The sequence below is a fragment of the Drosophila hydei genome, unplaced genomic scaffold, assembly GCF_003285905.1.
Source record: "Drosophila hydei strain 15085-1641.00,03,60 unplaced genomic scaffold, DhydRS2 tig00000361-arrow-arrow-pilon, whole genome shotgun sequence".
Lineage (NCBI taxonomy): Eukaryota > Metazoa > Arthropoda > Insecta > Diptera > Drosophilidae > Drosophila > Drosophila hydei.
The window spans coordinates 659,475-679,122 of record NW_022045717.1 but is presented as its reverse complement, the minus strand read 5'-3'; the positions used below and the strand labels follow the sequence as shown (position 1 = coordinate 679,122).

The 19,648-nt window shown below is 41.8% G+C and overlaps 1 protein-coding gene across 1 annotated transcript in view; it reads left to right on the top strand.

Annotated features, from left to right (window-relative positions):
• The first annotated feature begins 9,934 nt into the window (after window positions 1-9,934).
• The window catches only part of LOC111604023 (pneumococcal serine-rich repeat protein), a 30,795-nt gene continuing 21,081 nt past the window's right edge, over window positions 9,935-19,648 (top strand). The window contains exons 1-2 of the mRNA XM_030224123.1: window positions 9,935-10,491; window positions 14,456-14,727. Coding sequence (XP_030079983.1) covers window positions 10,327-10,491; window positions 14,456-14,727 — 437 coding nt within the window. The 5' untranslated portion in view covers window positions 9,935-10,326. The remainder of the gene's footprint in view (window positions 10,492-14,455; window positions 14,728-19,648) is intronic.

Sequence of the window (19,648 nt, the reverse complement as noted above, 5' to 3'; positions counted from 1 at the left end):
AGGAAAAACTCTAAGCAGAGAAGCTGGCAACGAGCGGCCATTAATTTTCATTGCCGTCGTCGTTGCCGCTGGCGTCGCCGTTGCCATTAAAATACTTTTCAATTTTTCAAACGGGGCGCACAAATTTCTGACATTGAAAAATTATCCGGGCAAGGGATAAACGGATAGCGGAACGCGCAACGAACGAAACTGAGCCGTGCCGCACGTGGCACCAAGCGGCAGGAACAAGCGAGCAACAAACACTTGACTGCAAATTTATGTGACCCACTGTGGCAGCCAGTCGCGCCCTAACGAGCAAGGCCAACGAGCTGTCCGACCCGATAATAGGTAAATAAAACCAAAACGCCCCGCCCAGCCCTTAACACAGCCCTCAGCTCTCACAGCGCCCTACATCGCGGCTATCGACTATCGTGTGATTTGAGCTGGCGAGAGAAAACGCAGCTGTTGGGATGCCCCACTCGCTGTGGCACTTCAGCCGCCAATGACGGCTCTTATGGCCAGCTCCTATGCCAACTCTTTCTAGCAGGGTGTTAGCCGAGCTTTGTGATTTTACAACACTGGTTTCTTATTCAATAATTGAGCAGGCCATAAAATGTTCATTGCTGGCGCTAGTCGAGCTCAGTTTACACCTGGATGCTATATGCTGCATAAATGGCCCTCCTTAAAAGTTAAATTCTCAACATAAACTGCCAATCGAACAGCTCTTCAATCAAACCGGATTATGATGTGGGGGTGTGGAAGAGGAAAACATACGCAATTATTTTTAAAGCTTCAACTAAAAGACAGTAGGACGGCAAGTCGTTGGTGCGCCAGTCTGTTGGCCAGTCAATCAAGCAATTAGTCAGTCTGTCAATTAGTAATCAGTCAATCATACAGTCACTCAGTGAACTCAGTCAGTAAATCAGTCAACTATTACGTTTATCAGTCAGTCAAATTAAGCAATCAGCCAGTCGAATAGTAATATATTTTAAGCAGCAAATCGATTGACTGCAATCGAATCAATCAATTAGTAAGTTAATCAATATGCAATCAATCAGACAATCAATAAGTTACTTTTAGTAAGTCAAACAGTCAAATCAATCAATCAGTCTTTTAATTAGTTACAAATTTTAAGCAAACTATCAAATGACAGAAATTCAATCAATCATCAAGCTATCCAGTCAGTCAGTCAATCAGTCAGTCAACCAGTCCGTCAATCAATCAATCAGTCAGTCAATCAGTCAGTCAACCAGTCCGTCAGTCAGTCAGTCAATCAGTCAGTCAGTCAGTCAATCAGTCAGTCAATCAGTCAATCAATCAGTCAATCAATCAGTCAGTCAATCAGTCAGTCAATCAGTCAGTCAATCATTCAGTCAATCAGCCAGTCAATCAGTCCGTCAATCAGTCAGTCAATCAGTCAGTCAATCAGTCAGTCAGTCAGTCAATCAGTCAGTCAATCAGCCAGTCAATCAGTCAGTCCATCAGTCAGTCAGTCAATTAGTCAGTCAATCAGTCAGTCAATCAGTCAATCAATCAGTCAATCAATCAGTCAGTCAATCAGTCAGTCAATCAGTCAGTCAATCAGTCAGTCAGTCAGTCAATTAGTCAGTCAATCAGTCAGTCAATCAGTCAATCAATCAGTCAATCAATCAGTCAGTCAATCAGTCAGTCAATCAGTCAGTCAATCATTCAGTCAATCAGCCAGTCAATCAGTCCGTCAATCAGTCAGTCAATCAGTCAGTCAATCAGTCAATCAGCCAGTCAATCAGTCCGTCAATCAGTCAGTCCATCAGTCAGTCAATCAGTCAGTCAATCAGTCAGTCAATCAGTCAGTCAATCAGTCAGTCAATCAATCAGTCAGTCAATCAGTCAGTCAATCAGTCAGTCAATCCAGCAATCAGTCAGCTAAATCAATCAATCAATCAGTCAATCTAGTCTAGCAGTAATCATTTGAAGCAGTTTGATTGAAATGGAATTAATCAGATGAGTAGTGAATCAGGAAATTAATGGATCAGTGAGTCCGTAAGTCGATCAATCCGTCCGTCAGACCACACACACTCCTGAATCATTTAGAGAGTATATTCCATTTAAGTGCCTATCTTGCTTTTATATATTAAGTATACGAGTTGAGGCAGACTACACTCCATTAACATTCCATTGGCATCACTGGGGAAAGACAGTCATACACACACACACCTACACACCCACACACAAACACAGCAAATGCACAAATATAAGTTAGAGAATTACGGCACAAAGTGTCGGCACTTAAAAAGCAGACGTTGCCAGCCACAAGAGTGCCATTCATTCAAGCGAAAGCCCAAAGAATCTGTGAAATCTCTGAGAGTTGCCCAAGAAACAGAGAGAGAGATGAAGAGAGAGAGAGAGAGAGAGAGAAAGAGACAGTGGCAGAGACTCAATGCCACTGCAGAAATCGAAGCGAAAGTGCATTTAAAATTCCAGAATCGCTTTACGTTATGTGAGATGAGCTATGGACGAATGAATGCCTGCTAGCCTATACCAACTGTTAATTGCATCATGTTTCATGCAGTTAGTCACACGGCAAGCAGCAAACAGCAAACAGCAAACAGCATCAAAATCACAGACAGAGACAGCTAATCCAGACAGAGACAAATGCAGACGCATTCGATTTCCCCCGAGTTCACTTTATTTTCAGAGATGATAATAATTGTATTGTACTGCCTGACTGGCTTACTGGCTGACTAACTGACTGCATGACTGACTAGCTGGCTGGAGGATGTGCCAACGCCTTGGGATCATGTAATTGCATTAATCTTTGATCCACACGCCCACACACGCACACACCCACGGTCACGGGCACGGGCACACACTCACAGTCGAGTACACCTGCTCGGCGGTGAGCAAAAACAGTTTTAATTGAATTTTGCTTGGTGCTGGGCTACACGCTTATTTGCATGCAAAAGGGATGAAATGCTAAGGCACACACACATACAGAGAGATACATACATGGCTATAAATACACACATACACACACACATATACACCCACTCACACAGATATAAATCAAGCTGCTCTACAGCTAAGCATTACTCAATGCGATACAATTCAAGAGGAGGAAAACATTGTTCATATACCTCGTAGTACCCAAATCTATATGAATATATATTAACGAACGGACTACAAATCAATATGATAGATATATATATATATATAGAACTGTTAGTATTAATGATTAGACATCGTAATCGATTCAGTGAGTGCGGCAGAGATTCATATAAATTGATGGAATTTCGTTAAAGCAAAGCTGTCATACCCGACACAGTCGCTTGGCTGTGTGCCTCAAAGATATATGGCTGTAAATAAGCGTTTAAATGTATATGGCTCTTTCCACATGCCACTTGCCGAACGCCGTTGCCAACTGCCAAAAATTGATTACCGAACGAAACGTAACGAAAGCCAAGAGTAGCTGAACGATTGGCCCGGTAGGTGGTCTCACGCGGCGTATGCGCGATTTTTTGTTGCCTTCAGCACTTGCGCTGGCGCTGGCGCTGGCAAAAAGCAATTGATACAAAATCATGGCCACAATTTGCGCAAATTGCTTTATCGCCAATATGAAGAGGTGTTGGGAAAAAAATAAATAAAAAAATAAGAAAAACGCTGTCAAAATGCTGTCATGTTTATGCATGAGATGTGCCCGGACCAGAATCGGGCATGCTAGACTGAAGGACAACAGTCCGCAGCAGCTAGGAGTGCGCTACGCTAACTTCTGACTGGCTGTCTTAGCTGCGTTACTAGTTGCGAGACGATGGGCCAGCCGATTGCCTGTAAGATAACAGAGGAAAGCAGTTAGTAACTGCGGGATCGGTCCTAAATTTGGCAATTTTGAGAGTCCTAAAAGAAAGAAAACTAAGAAAACTAAGTTGCAGTTCAGAATAGTAAATAGTTTTCCTGCAAGATATATAATCGAAGCTTAGAGGCCAACTGCTGCTGGGATAAAGGGAATAAGGGAGAAGAAGGAAACATCACTGGGAATTAAGAGCACTTAAGAGCTTAGAGGACTATAGGAAATGCAGAATATTTTGATATAATATCGCTTGGCAGCAAAGAGAAAATTTATAGCTTAGACTTTTTGAGGAATTCAGCAGTAATATGCATATCTTTGATTATATTGCAGGGAAGTTCGTGAACAGTTAGAGCAGCTCAGCTGGTAGACTAAGAGAAATTTAAATTCCTTAGCTTTTTTTACATTAATTATTGTATCTGTGGTTGCTTGTTGCAGCAAGTCGCGCGTGTCTCACGTTCGTTTTTGTGCTGCGAATAAAATTGTTGATAAATTGTAAAAGCCTGGACTTTCTGGTCGCTGGAGCTAACAGCTAACAGCTAACAGCAGCCGCTGGCCTTGCCTGCCGGCCATGTATGTGGCTTGAAGCTGGCTCTGTCCCTGGGCGCATGCAAATGACGATCCTAATTTATGCTGCGGTTCGGTTACACATTTACATTGAGAAATGGACAGCGCTGGGATGGGGTGAGGCGCGGACTGTGGGAGGCAGGGAGGTTAATGTGTGGGAACTGAGGGCAGCTGCTTGACCTACTACTACGGCATTTCGAATCACTTAAGTCCCTCCACATGCACGAGTCAACATTTTTGGCTAAGCTCTGGGATCAGCGTCCGGTCCCAGACGGACAATCATATTCATAACAGCCAATGGGTGGCATCAGGCTTAAGACAACCAACTGACAGCCACTCGGCTGCAAACACAGTGCCACAACAAGGAATAATAAAAAACAAAGCTCACACTCACACGCACACGCACACGCACAGATAGACAAGGGTGACAGCAGTTGGTATTGGGCTACTTAGTAGCCAGCGTTTGACATAATCGCTGATAAGGGATTCCTTCCGAAGCCACACAAACAGACCACATCAAGGCATACGAAAATGCTAGACATTTAAGCTCATCCGAGTTAGTCGTCCTCTATTGATGTGGGATCAGTTCATTGCCACGTCAACTTGGCGGGATTCAATTGAAGTGTTGTTAGAGGCAACTCAAATGCAATTTGTTTATGCATTTAATATTCTTAGCAAATAGGATTTAGTTAGGCGTAAGACTTGAATTTGAATTGATTCCACCCCAGGGGTAAGCCAAGCCCAAGTCGATTATGGCAAGTTGAAGTTGAAGTTACTTTCAGCTCCAAATTTTACACAATTTTACAAATTTTAATCAGGTTTTTACTGTGCTTAGAGACTTAAGAAATAAGAGCTAATAAATTTCATGTTAAATTAGGCCTATGTGATCCGAAATATATGCCTAATGCGACCTTAAATTTATTAAGTTTTATTTAACGTGAAATCTTGACAAAGCTCTGTGAAGTCCATTTGAGGAAGAGAGGGAGAGGGAGAGAGGGAGAGATGGGAAGAGATAGGTATAGAGAGGGAGAGATGGAAAGAGATAGGTAGAGAGAGAGCGAGATGGTGAGACAGAGAGCGAGCGGGAGAGAGAGCGAGAGAGAGAGAAAGAGTTTGAGAGAGAGAGAGAGAGAGACAGGTAGAGAACAGAGGCTGAGAAAGAGAGAGCGCGAGAGTGAGAGCGGGAGAGTAATAGAGACCCGGGCAGACAGATAGAGAGATTGAGAGAGAAAGAGAAAGTTAAAGGAAAGATCCTTTATTTACGGAATTCAAGAATCGAACTAGATTATTTACTTGAAATCCTAGTCTTACCTACCAAACATGAGGATCATGTTCCCACTTGGGTCCCTGTTTAAGATTCCTACCGTCTGCCGTCTTCTTTATTAATCAGATTTGTGTACATTAGATAATGCGCAGTGAAGATCTGATGTCTGAGCCAGTTTCAATTATCAGAAGGCCCCACATCTGGTTCTATTACGATCACAATACTATTCATTGCAGAACTAAGGCTTAGAGCTCTATTTATATTTGCTTTAATCTACCATTTTGGACAGAAAAGGCAAAATCGAAATCGTTTCTTGGGCGAAACTTAAATTACAATAATAAGCGGCGAAAGAAAATCAAGTTGACCGCGCCTTGGCGCAAGGAAATCGCTTGAGTTGCCGCACAGGCGGCCACGGGGCGCACTTCTGGCTGCTGCCATGGAATGTGGCATGGATTAAATTTTGATGAGACGATTTCATTTGATGTTAAACATAATTTGTAAACTCTGAGCGGGAGCCAGAGGGGGACTTATTAGTCGCGCAGAACGTAACTGTCCTGCTCGCTGGGGTGTCTTGTGTGGGCTGGAGGCGGCGCTGTGGTCGTGTTGGTCAGTTGATGAGGGCGATTAGCAAAGTCTGGTCCAATGCTGTCGACTGTGGATAGCGCATGGAGTGGGCCGCCTCTAATTAACCGCAATCTCGGCGAGTGTCGTTCGGGGAATTGCGCATACGCCGCGTGTGCCGGCATTTACTTTCGGCTGCGGCACAATCTTTGACCTGGCTCGAATGCCAATATGCGACGATGATAAGATTTTTCATTTATTACGCAAGAGAATGAGAATGAGCGACAGAGTCGAGTGGCAGAGCCGAGTGGGTGGCACTGATAAGTGAGGCCAGTGAAGGCTCCTCGATTGACTTTGACAAGTGGTTAACATTTTTTAATGTCACATTTTGTGGCCACGCAACGGCAGCTGGCTTAGCATTTAGTGTGGAGCGAGGCAGAGCGCTTCCTTTTTACTGACCATTGAAGCGTAAATTTTGAAATTGAAATCATGAGGAGCAGAAATTGAACTGCTGCTGCTGCTGCTGCTGATGCTGCTGCTCCTGGCTGACTGTTTATCTTCCACGCTGGCTGCTTCATTGAGTTTTATGTACAGAAAAATAAGAACAAATTTAACGAAATGTAAAGAAAAACTTCAGCAGCAGCAGCACCAGCAGCAGCTGAAGAGGTAGAAGCTTGAATGCCCTTGTTGCCATATGGCATGTATCGTAGATAATACCCAGATTCAGTGCTCCATGCAGCACAGAAGTGAATGGAAGCATTGTCTACCTTTTAGCTAAGACTTATGCGTACATATGTATAGCAGTTTATGTGTTTATATAGTCTGTGCACAGTTACTTTCTATATACTCGTAAAATTCGACTGTGGCAGCAGGGCGAGAGCTCATAAAAGTTGCTGCCACTGTTTGGCCGCCAGGACTAAGCCGTTTAAGCGTTCCGGCACAAAGTGTTAAGTCCTGTTTGGCCCACACTGAATATTTGAATGCTTTATAATTAGATTTTATGCGCAGGAGATTCGCTGTCGTCAGCTCGTTTAAATATATGTATATACATAGTTGTATAAGAGCTAACAGGTGGGACAGGTTATTTGATTTTGGCTTTTATTGAATGTCGACTTTGTTGTGTATAATTGCAGGAGTTTTATGCTCGCCCCGTTAAGCCTTTGCCCGACTTACCTGGCAACGCTTGACTGTCACTGCGCATAAATCAGATGCGGAACAAAATTATAATGGTTGATCAGATTGTTATCCGCAGTCGCCGTGACATGTTTACAGCCTGCTGCCCGGCGGCAATTCGCATTTCTTTTATTTGAATAAAATTTGTGTTTGTCCTTTTGCGGGTCTACGGAAAAATGTTGCCAGCTCCGTCGGCTACATCTGGCGTATGCGTAACCGTAATAAATCCCGATGTCTGTTTAACAAATGTGAAATGTTAGACATAAAATGAAAGCCATGTCATGCATGCGGCTACACTCGTGCAGTCTACAGTCACAACTGAGTCCCAATCCCAATCCCAGTCCCAATTCAAGGTTCTCTTTCAGTTCGACTCGAGACTTTAGTCCCTTGTGCGTATCACATTGTTTCAACAGCTCCGCCTGCTTCCGATTCAACTGAAAAGCTGATTGTTTTCAAAGCTAATCGCATTGATAAGCATTCGAGCATTGACTTCGATTGTAAGCAGTTACCCTTTGTCTGCTTGCCGAATGATTAGCCAGCGATAGCCGAGTCCCAATGTTTATTGATGAGAATTAACTAGCCTTGCTTACAAATTGATTGTTGACAGTTCGATTGTAACTATTCTCTGATTGAGAGCCACTTTGATTGAAACTTATTGATTAGCTTGTTAACAGCTTGAAAAGAGCTAAACTAACAGGAGTTGGTGTTAGCTGAGTGCTTGATGGGTCTTACTGATAGATTGATTGATTGAATGGCATTGATTGAGAGGCAGTTTGATTGATGACGAACTTACTGATTGATTAACAGTTTGAAAATAGCTAAATTATGCCAGTCTCTGTTAATAGGAGTAGCTGTTTGGTGAGCGATTGATTGGCATGATGTATTGATTGAGGGGCATTTTGATTGATTACAAATTTAGTGATAAGCTTATGAACAGCTTGAAAATAACTGAATTAGGCTAGTCTCTGTTGAAAAGTTTAGGTGATTGGTGAGTGATTGATTGGCTGAGTGATTGGTGAATGATTGATTGATTGCTAGATGTATGTACCAATACATTTCTTGTGTCATGGCTTCGGTGCATAACTCTTTGCAGCTATTCTAGAAATGTATTACGTGAAGCATCTGGCATGATGTATTGATTGAGAAGCATTTTGATTGATTGTAAATTTATTTATTAGCTTATTAACAGCATGAGAGTAGCTGGGCTCAGGTAAATACAGCTTATTATGTTGCAACAAAAGTAATTGATAATCAATCATGATCAATCTATCATGATTGATTGCTTGGTTTACTAACATATTACTTAAGCTTAAAGCGCAACTGCATTAGGTGTCATCTGAGTGCTGATTGATTGCTATCTTTATCAGTGTAAAACATATAAAATGATTCTGATTGCTGCGTTACGCTAATTAAGATTCATAATGCCGGTTGATGATCGATTCAAAAAAAAAAATAATAGCTTTAAGCCTAATTACGGTTAAATGTGGTTTTTCTATCACATAATTAAATTGAGGCTTGATTGATTAATGATATCAATCAAATGCAGTCAATTAATAATTAAGCGCTTTTATGCGCATTTGCTCAGTCTATGTGGAGGTTAGTTCAATTGCGCATTAATTAAACGTGCCACATCAGTTTATGAGCTGCCCGCACACACGCACACACGCACACACACACATAGTAGTAAGTGTATAAAGATAATGACTCAAAGCTGCTGTTACGCTGGGCATCCTTCGATATCCGCACCTTGGGGCATTCTTTAATTGAAGCAAATTGCATAGGCATGTGTGCGTGTGTGTGCGTGTGTGTGTGTGTGTGCGTGTGTGTGCGTGTGTGTGTTAGCTATAATATTCATGCCATTGGGCAATATTAAAGCATAATAAAGACTTGAGACGTGTTGTGTGGCTGGCTTCTTGTGTGTTGTGCGTGTGCCTGTGCCTGTGTGTGTGTGTGTGAGTGTGTTCGCTTGTTTGTTGATGGCCTGAGTGTTATGTAATCAAGAACAGGACAAACTTTAATGTTGACCATCTAAATTAATATCAGCTTTAATTTAATCATTTGTAAACGCTTTTTGCCACAGGCGACGACAGCAGCAGCAACAACAAAGAGCAGCAGCTACTTGTAACTAAAGTGACATGAGGCCTTAGCAACAACAGCAACAACAGCAGCAGCAGCAGCAGCAACAACCACAACAACTCTAGAGCACTAAAAACCCCAAATTGCAAGCAATTAAAAAAACAAGCACAACGAAGGATAGAACAGGCCAGGCTCGAACCCCGAAAAGGCAGCATCCGAGGCACGCCCACGCACACAGCCAACAATAATAACCAAAAACAACAACAACAACAACAGTCAAACAATGCCAGCAACTTTTATAGGCAACTAAAAACTGAACAGCGGCTGAACACAACAAACAATAAACAACAAACAAACACAACACACACCAGCTCTACACCACCCACTGGCCGCCACGCCCCCTGCGTCTCCATCTTCAGAAGCGACAACAACTACAGCCAAAGCACAAAGCAGCGATAACAAAAAATATATAAAAAAAAACAAAACAAAAACAAAAGCAACAAAAAAGTGCGCATTGTTTTTCTTATTGTCATTCAACGGTCGCACCACCTAAGTGTCTCCCTGTGTGTGTGTGTGTGTGTGTGTGTGTGGCAGTGGTGTCAACCGCGTTGTTGTTGTTGTCAGCCATCCAACGCCTTTGGGCACTCAATTAAGCCCAATTCAAGGCAGACGCCACACAACACACGCAAGTTGAAAGCGACAGCTTCCCACGCCGACGCCGACGCCGACGCCAACGCCCACGCCCACAGCTACACCGCCCACATTTACGCCCAGAAGCGAAGGAGCATAAGTTTGCGCTTGAAGGAGGTGCACGGTGGTGCCCGGTGGTAACCGGTGGTGCCCGTCGGTGCTTACGGCCATTGCCAATTGAGTTAATGTGACAATGAAACTGAGCGTCAGCGCGTATCGGGCGCATGCATCCGCACACAAGAAGATCCTCTCCAGCGGCTATCACTCGCAGCTCAACTACGGCAGCACTGGAGCCGCCGCAGCATCCTCCTCCTCATCGTCGGCAGCAGCGGCGGCCACTGCAACGGGCCTATATACGGTAAGCACAAACAAAATCATAAAAGACAACCAAATGAGACAGGAGTGAGAGCCAGCAACGACTTAGAGATATCCTAGCACTGGAATTATTATAATTAAATAGCAAGATCATAAAGAAAACCAAATAGGCTTCAGCAACGGAGTGTAGGAATAGCCTGTACATATAGCCGACTGGTAGATACCCTGTATTTAGCAACTAGTTGACAATTGATGCTCTAGCAATTTAAGGAAAATCCCTTCAAAAGTTTATGCCATTTTCCATTTCTTCTAAAACTCTCTTAAAAGTTAAGTAATTGAGCTCTTTGAAAACTGCTGTGCAGAGAGAAATGGCTGGGATTATGGTTCGTCTCAGCTGTTTGCTTTTAAGTTGGGGTTCATGATTTTTTCTGGCAAAAAGTTCAGTTCAGTTTCAGGTAGTAGAAAAGCAAACGAGGCTACTTTTAGCCAACTCCGAAGCACAAGAACAAGAACTTTTATCATTCATAAGGAAACATTCTCTATGTCTATATCTCTATATAATAAGATGCATTTGCTGTCTCCTCAGTCGATCTCATTACGCCTGTTACATGCTGTGGCCCTAGTCGCACATGCCCAACCTCTGGCCAATTGAGCTCAATTGATGCGTGCCATAATATAAAATGAAAGCATACAAATTTTTGTGGTCCATAATTTTATTTAATGTACATATTTTGTGCGCCTGTCATTGGGTGGCGGGAGAGGCGTGGCATGCCCGGGTCACCTACCCATGGGTCTATTGTGCGTCTAGTTTTCGACATCAGTCAAGGGCATGGAGAAGCGACACGCGAGCAGCCCAGGCTAGCTGGAGTTAAATATTTGCCAGAAAATGTGCAAATATTTATGCCAATTCACAAACAAAAATTGTTTATTGGTTTCATAGAATTTGGATGCCTGTAGTGCTGCTTCAAGCTGCTCTCAAGTTCAGTTGAGAAAGTGAAGCCTAAACTTTGTTTGCTCATCTAGGTAAAGTTTTCCCGGCCTTGGCCTTTTGTTGACGCTGCTTAGCTTTGCCGCTTTCTTGCCCTGCGTCTAGTTCAACAACTTTGTTTAATTTTTGCGCATTATCTCACTTTCCCCTTTCTTGCTGCTATTCAAGGTTTCTTGCTGCACTGCTGTGAGCTGCTTAGTTCTCAAATCGCTTCTCTCTTCTGTAATAGTTTTGTTGTTCGCTTAACACGATACTCTGCCTCTCACTCATATTTCATTTTCTTTCCTGTCTTCCTGCAAGTTTTCCTCATTTGCTGTCTACTTGGCTTCTCGCTTAACTTCTTTTCTTTTACATTTTTGCTCTTGTTTTGTGCTGTTGGGCAGGGTATTTGCTATTCGTAGTAAAAGTGTTTATTGGTTTCCGTCGAAGGTTACATTGTATGTGGATTGGGGTTACGTTTAATAAAAAATGTTTACGAATCGCTGACAGGCAGCCAAGCTATGAAGCCATGCTGCTAGTTTGCTTCTCTCTTATTTTTTTTTTTTTGGTTTATGATACAGGATATTGACGGATATTGCTCGTAATCCTGGTAGTATACGACAGTTGCGGGCATCTCCTCGCATAATTAAATCAGGCAGAGAGAGAGAGAGAGAGCGAGCGCGAGCCTGGATGACTTTAGTTTTTAAACACTCCAAACTTGAGCCCATAAATATTTATGGAATTGACGCTGTGCACATTTTACAGCTGCCCCAAAGCCAAAAGCCACAGCGAATTTCAATCAAGTTCTGCGGTATATTTAATTGCCCTGTCCCAAAACTTCCCAGCCCACAACCGCTAACATGTTGGCGCCTGCCCCTGCTCCTGCTCCAGCTCCAGCTCCAGCTCCTTCTCCTTCCCTCTCTCTCTCTCTCTCTCCAACAGGCAGCAGTCACAAGTGGAGCTTAGGCCGCAGAGCGAAGATTTGCGCTGCCAGCTAATTGGACAGGCCAAATCCAATCCCAATGCTGGATATGTTATGCGGCTTTGCTCCATTAAAGCACACACACTTCCACAATTTCGCCATTTATAATTTACAATGTACAGCATCTTCGCCGCTGCATTTCATTGGTTTGGCAATTAGGAAGACAACTTAGTTGTTCGCTTCTCACTTCCAGTGCCTGAAGCCACATGGAAAGTTTATAAAATTGTTTTGCGGAATGTTTTGATAAATGTGTTTTCTAATGTCTTGCATAAATTAAGACTTATTGTTGGAACGTTTGAAACTGAAATGAAACTTTCAGCATTGAATACTGTACGTCTCTGGCATGGAACAGCCGAGAGAGGGCAAAGACTTGTCTCGCTTTTATCTACCGTTGGTGTCTATAAGGACCAATGTAAACTTTCTATGTATTGGAGCTGAAATATATTTAAGAACTCTCTTATGAACTCTCCCCTAGTTAAAGACTGCCAAATAAATGTGTATTTGTCTTGGAACAAATAGAAATTAATTTTTCTCTCTTCCAAAAGTACCAAATAAATGGGAACATATGGAATAGAACTTTCCTTCAGTTAAAGAATGCAAAATTAATGTATATTTAGTTAGGAACATATGGAATCGAACACTTCTTCTGTTCAAAGGTGCCAAATATATGTATATAATTGTTTAGGAACATATGGAATTTAACTCTCCTCTAGTTGCTTAGGAACATATGGAACTGAACTCATCTTTTAGTTCGAAACATACCAAATTGAAAGTATTAAAGCCTGGGAACATATGGAATCGAACTGTTCTCTAATTAAAGAAAGCCAAATAAATAGATATTTATTTTGGAACAAATGAAAGTGAACTTTTTCTAGTCCAAAAGTGCCAAATAAATGGGGATATATGAAATTGAACACTTCTGTATATAAGGAGTGCCAAACAAATGTATAATTGTCTGGGAACATATGGAATCGAACACTCCCCTAGCTCAAAGAGTGCCGTATAATTGCTTACAGTTGCTTAGGAACATATGGAAGTGAAATCTTCTTTATGCAGATCTCTGATTGGCTTCGTGGAATTATGCTAAAAGTTCTCCTGATTTCTTAATTCTGAAATTAAAAGTTCTTTTCAACTTTCTCTTGTTGCAATTGTCTACGTCTAAGGATTAAGAGATGCTTACAAATTTAGCGAGAAATTAATCTGCTTTACAGAGTTCTTATGCTCGTTCTCTATGTGAATAGAGTATATTGGTTTTGCGCAATGAACGAAGCTGGCGACTTTGAATTGGGAATGTTGAATCCTGTAGATAGATGTAGCATAAAGAAATGTAAATATCTGAGATTGCTAAGTCTTTAGAGTCGTTTAAGCCTTCTTCACAAATAATATGAAGACAGACTCCATAAGTATTATGCAGTCGGCTACACTCTAACATTCCTACCTGCTGTTTTTTTTATTTAATGAATTATTTTGGGCATCGTCTTGCTTGTCAGGCAGTCGAAGAGTGTTAAGTACAAGGAAGGCTAATGATATTTTATTTGATTATTTCTTGGCCTCCCTTTTCGCCCCTTTCATTTATATATATATATATATATATATATATATATATATCTTTATATATATATATTTTCATATATCTTTCGCAATTTAGAACTTTTGGAATGCCGTTTGATTGGCTATAACCATGGGCAACAGAGCGCTCAAGTTAAATTCCTGGCGACTCGAGTCGCCCCACCTGGCCAACGCCCTTTGCTCTGTTTGGCCCTTGCCACGCTCGACTCGATTCTCGGCTTGTTATTTGATGTAAAAGTTTTTAATACCTTCGCCTGTGTGCCGGGAGTAATCAAAATTTAATTTTAATTATGCGCCAGTGTCAGGTCGGAGCATGGGCATGGGCATGGGTCGGAGAGTATTGGGCGCCTAAAGTATGATTATTTAATGTGCGCATAGTTAACGCATTGGAAGTGGCCTAAACGAGCCCTTGAGGAAGTGAATTGAAGACAAATTGTTTGCATTAGCCACTGGCCCGGTTTTAATTAGTTATAATTATTTTTCACTCAGATGGAAACGCACGAGCATGGCGGCAAGTTTGCAAAGGATATGGCCAGATTCGATTGCAATAGCGACACGGACGTCATCAGCCCCACGGGCACGAGTAGCTCCGGCGGAGGAGGCGGCGGAGGTAGCAGCAATGCCCCGGCGGAAGGCACCCATCACAAGCGCCATCACAAGAGCAGCGGCGGCGCCTCGGCAGCAGCGGCTGCTAAATTGGCCAACGATGATGACAATAACAGTGCGGCGCATTCATCGGATAGCAAGAGTCCCAGTCAGCGGTAAGTTAAGGCCACGCTCTCACGCATACTTACATACACAACAACAACAACACACACACACACACGCCATCACACACATACACAAACGCCCCACATGTACATACATGTGTATAAATTGTAACTTTTGTAAAGTGACAAGTTAAAAGCTTCACAAATAATAACAACGACAGCCAGCAATAACAAATTGAAAGCAGTAAAGCCAAAAGCTTTTAAGTATGCCGTACTAGAAATACCCTAGCAGTGACAGAACAGCCACGCCCAGTGCTCGAAGCATCTGCAGATGAATCAAGCTAATATTTCGGCTGCCCAGAAACATTTTCTTTCCATTTCTTTTATAACTCATTACTTGCCCGCTTAATGCTGAGCAAGATGAAGACATCAGCCCACAGATTGGCAGACGCAATAAACTTGCTATAAACTACTATAGCTTATGCCATGCATATGCATAAGAACCCACTGACGAGTGGAACGAGCTATTCAAAGTAATTCGTGAGATAAAACACATAATTGAATTGCGCCTCGAACGTGCACTACACACATGACCATAAATGTATACGAGGCAGTGTACACACTCATTCACACTTACACACACAAACACACAAACACACACTCACTCACTCACACGTATAACAGTAAGCGCATAATTGATTGCTAGCAGTAAAAAACAAAAAAAAAACGAAATTCAAAGCTAACAATAAAATCGTAGCATACTTTGTTGGGCTTCGCAGCTGCTTTTGATTTATCATTTTTATTGATACTCGCAGTTGATGCCGCGTATTGATATATTGACATACACACACACACACAGCCCTATTTGTACTACTATTTACACGCACACACACACACATGCATACACATGTTTCTTTTTTAAGTTTCCCTCGCCACTTTTGATTTTTTGCCACGCATTCAACTCGTATTTGCCATCGAAAAACAATTATTTGTACATATATAAAAATTAATAAATGTGTTGGGGCCGAAAGGGGGAAAAAGGGGCCATCAGCTGTGAATGAATCTGTTATCAAGTGGTTAAGTCAACAGCAATTAGCAGCCATTTGGTTGTCACTGCCTGTGTGGGGCAGGCGCTCGAGGTGGGCGGGCGTCGATGCTAATGGCAAATTAAACAAGCCGCCGAGTGTTTTATTGACGAGCTCGTAGAGCCAAGAGTGACTGCATTAGCTGGATTGAGTGTGATCAGAAAGTGCATTTAGTTAAGGTCAACTTCACAATAATAATAACAGCAATAATTATGTCGAACCTAATTTAGAATGGCATTAGCTTATTAAGCCTAATGGGATTTCATTTGGCATACTTAAGGAGGGGCGATGCACTCAGCCCCTAATACTTTCTCAGTCTCAGCTGTAATTTATATAGTTATATATTGCAATGGAAAATTGAGTTAAAGCCTGGCATAGTCTGCTAATAAGAGATAAGACAGCTTACACATCAATGAGAATTCACTACTTAGAGAGCTACAGAACAGGAATTAAACGTCAATTAGAAAGAGTAGGCAATAGGCAATGCACATTGTCAATGAATTCCCAGTGGACAATGACAATGACAATGACAATGACAATGACAATGACAATGACAATGACAATGACAATGACAATGACAATGACAATGACAATGACAATGACAATGACAATGACAATGACAATGACAATGACAATGACAATGACAATGACAATGACAATGACAATGACAATGACAATGACAATGACAATGACAATGACAATGACAATGACAATGACAATGACAATGACAATGACAATGACAATGACAATGACAATGACAATGACAATGACAATGACAATGACAATGACAATGACAATGACAATGACAATGACAATGACAATGACAATGACAATGACAATGACAATGACAATGACAATGACAATGACAATGACAATGACAATGACAATGACAATGACAATGACAATGACAATGACAATGACAATGACAATGACAATGACAATGACAATGACAATGACAATGACAATGACAATGACAATGCAATGACAATGACAATGACAATGACAATGACAATGACAATGACAATGACAATGACAATGACAATGACAATGACAATGACAATGACAATGACAATGACAATGACAATGACAATGACAATGACAATGACAATGACAATGACAATCACAATGACAATGACAATGACAATGACAATGACAATGACAATGACAATGACAATGACAATGACAATGACAATGACAATGACAATGACAATGACAATCACAATGACAATGACAATGACAATGACAATGACAATGACAATGACAATGACAATGACAATGATAATGACAATGACAATGACAATGACAATGACAATGACAATGACAATGACAATGACAATGACAATGACAATGACAATGACAATGACAATGACAATGACAATGACAATGACAATGACAATGACAATGACAATGACAATGACAATGACAATGACAATGACAATGACAATGACAATGACAATGACAATGACAATGACAGTGACAATGACAATAACAATGACAATGACAATGACAATGACAATGACAATGACTATGACAATGACAATGACAATGACAATGACAATGACAATGACAATGACATTCATTATGAGCCTGGTTTCCGACTGGCAGGGCCAACATCTTCTGTAAAAAGCCTTCTAAATTGAAGATGTCATGCGCAAGACCGCCAGCAGCATCCAGACAAGGGGCATGGCAATAAGAATGCAGGTTAATAGCACGAAAATGATTCCCCATATGCCCATTGTTCGGTGGAACCAGCTAACGCGAGGAGAGAGTGCTCTCTGATTTGTAGTGGACATAAAGGAAATTAACTAATAAAGGCAATTAGCTGGAACCGACTGTGTCCGTGTGTGTGTGCGGGGTGAGATTTTGCTCAGTTTGTTTAGTGATTTTATGTATTAAGCTCGTAGCCCTGGAGACCCATTTGCCAGTTACGATTAGTTGGTTGACAACTCGGGTTCTCTCTCTTGCCCGGAGCCCGGTATTTGGCGGCAATTGCGGGCAGCTTTACGTGGTATCCGCACCAAATCCGTGCCAATGCCAAGCCAAATGGGCTTTAGTTAAGTGAATTATGTCATGGCTGTTGGCCAAAACTTGTAAGCCACTTGTGCATGTGTGTGTGCGTGTGAAGCGCAGTTTTGGGTTATTGCCTGGGATTGGAAATGTATTTGGTATTGGCAATGGGATTGGGACTGGGGCGTTGTTATTGCAGCGATACGTGAATACGTGAACTCGCATGCACACAAATCCCCAACCACACCTGAACAACAAACTGAATGCGAAGACCATCAATTCGGCGCACCGAAGCATGCATACCCTTGCAGACTGATGTAATATATATATAGATAAATATATATATATATGATTTGATGTGTTAAAGTATTGCGATACGTCCGTTTGACCCTTCAGCAAATACCCTGCAGATATCTGTTTTTGTGGCTATGTTTTGTGGTTTTGTGTTAGGAAATAAACCTAAATTTGTATTTTTATTTTATTAAGTTATATATATATATATATATATATATATATATATATTGTGTACATAATGTGAATATATATAAAATGGAAGATGCATAAGTTAGCACTGCCTATGCAGAGTGTTTGTTTGTCTATGGCCATTGTATGATATGGATTAAGAAAAGAGCTCAAGTCTGATTGCAAGACCGACAGACTGACAGACTGACAGACTGACAGGTTGACAGTAGGAGCTAAAGAGCCAACATTTCATTGAAATTCACGCTTGCCTTTTGTGTAAAATTGAAGTATTTTGCTTTCACTTAGATCTAAGTCGGTTGCGACGCATGCTGCCTGCTTGATCTTAGCTTACGGTAGAGTTCAGACTGCAAGGGTATTCACTGTACCACATATAGAGACGTAAACTTTGATTTGTGCATATATTTTGTTGGTATATAACCTAAAATTTTACCCATTGGAAGATCGGCCAATTCACCGCTGACCAGTGCGCAGAGCAATTGCCGTTGCACAAATAGTTTAAGAATGTACACAGAGAGGGATAGACTTATATTAACGTCAGAGCAGCAACAGCAGCAGCAGCAGCAGCAGCAGCACATGGACTCGTTGCATCATGGACAACATCCGCGCCAGCGTCGGCAGGTGCGATTGCATCTGAATAGTCCATCCTCCGATGGCAGCTGCTATTCGCTGGCCATGGCTGGTTGCGGACAGGGCGTGGCTGGGGGCAGCCGCACGCAGGTGAAGACGCTCTCGTCGTTCATCAGCGAGCATCCCGAGGAGCTGGTTAGCAATCACAGCAACAGCAGCAACAACCACAACAAAAATGGCGGCAATCCCAGCAACCAGACAACCAAATGGAAGAGCCTCCGGGCCGTCATGGCATACTATTGCTCATTGCGGCGTATTAAGAGGAACGGTGCTTTTACAGCTTTTACATACAGTACAAGAACCCAACTAACTAAGCTAAACTCAAACTAATCTAACTAATCAAGCAACTATCTAACGTTATGTACTACTACTACTACTACTACTACTGCCTTGCATTTTGTGTGTATGTGTGTCCGTACGTGTGTACGCCTGTCTGTCTGTATGTGTGAGCGTATAATAAAAAATAATAAACCTCTCAAATTTCCCCAATACCATACCGTACCGCAACCCAATCCAACATCCGTGTTATGATATACCAAAATCTCAAGAAATAACCAAACTCACTCTCTCTCATTATCTCTCTCTCTCTCTTCTGATCTATATACTAACCCATTAGCAAAGATCAAATCAGTTTTGTAGTCTATGTGTTCTGTACAACTATCTCGCTCGCTCTCTGTCTCTCTCTTTTCCCGTCACATTTACACTAACTCCCTCCATCTCTTTCTCATTATCCTAGTCGAATACCCTATATATATATATGTATATGCCCT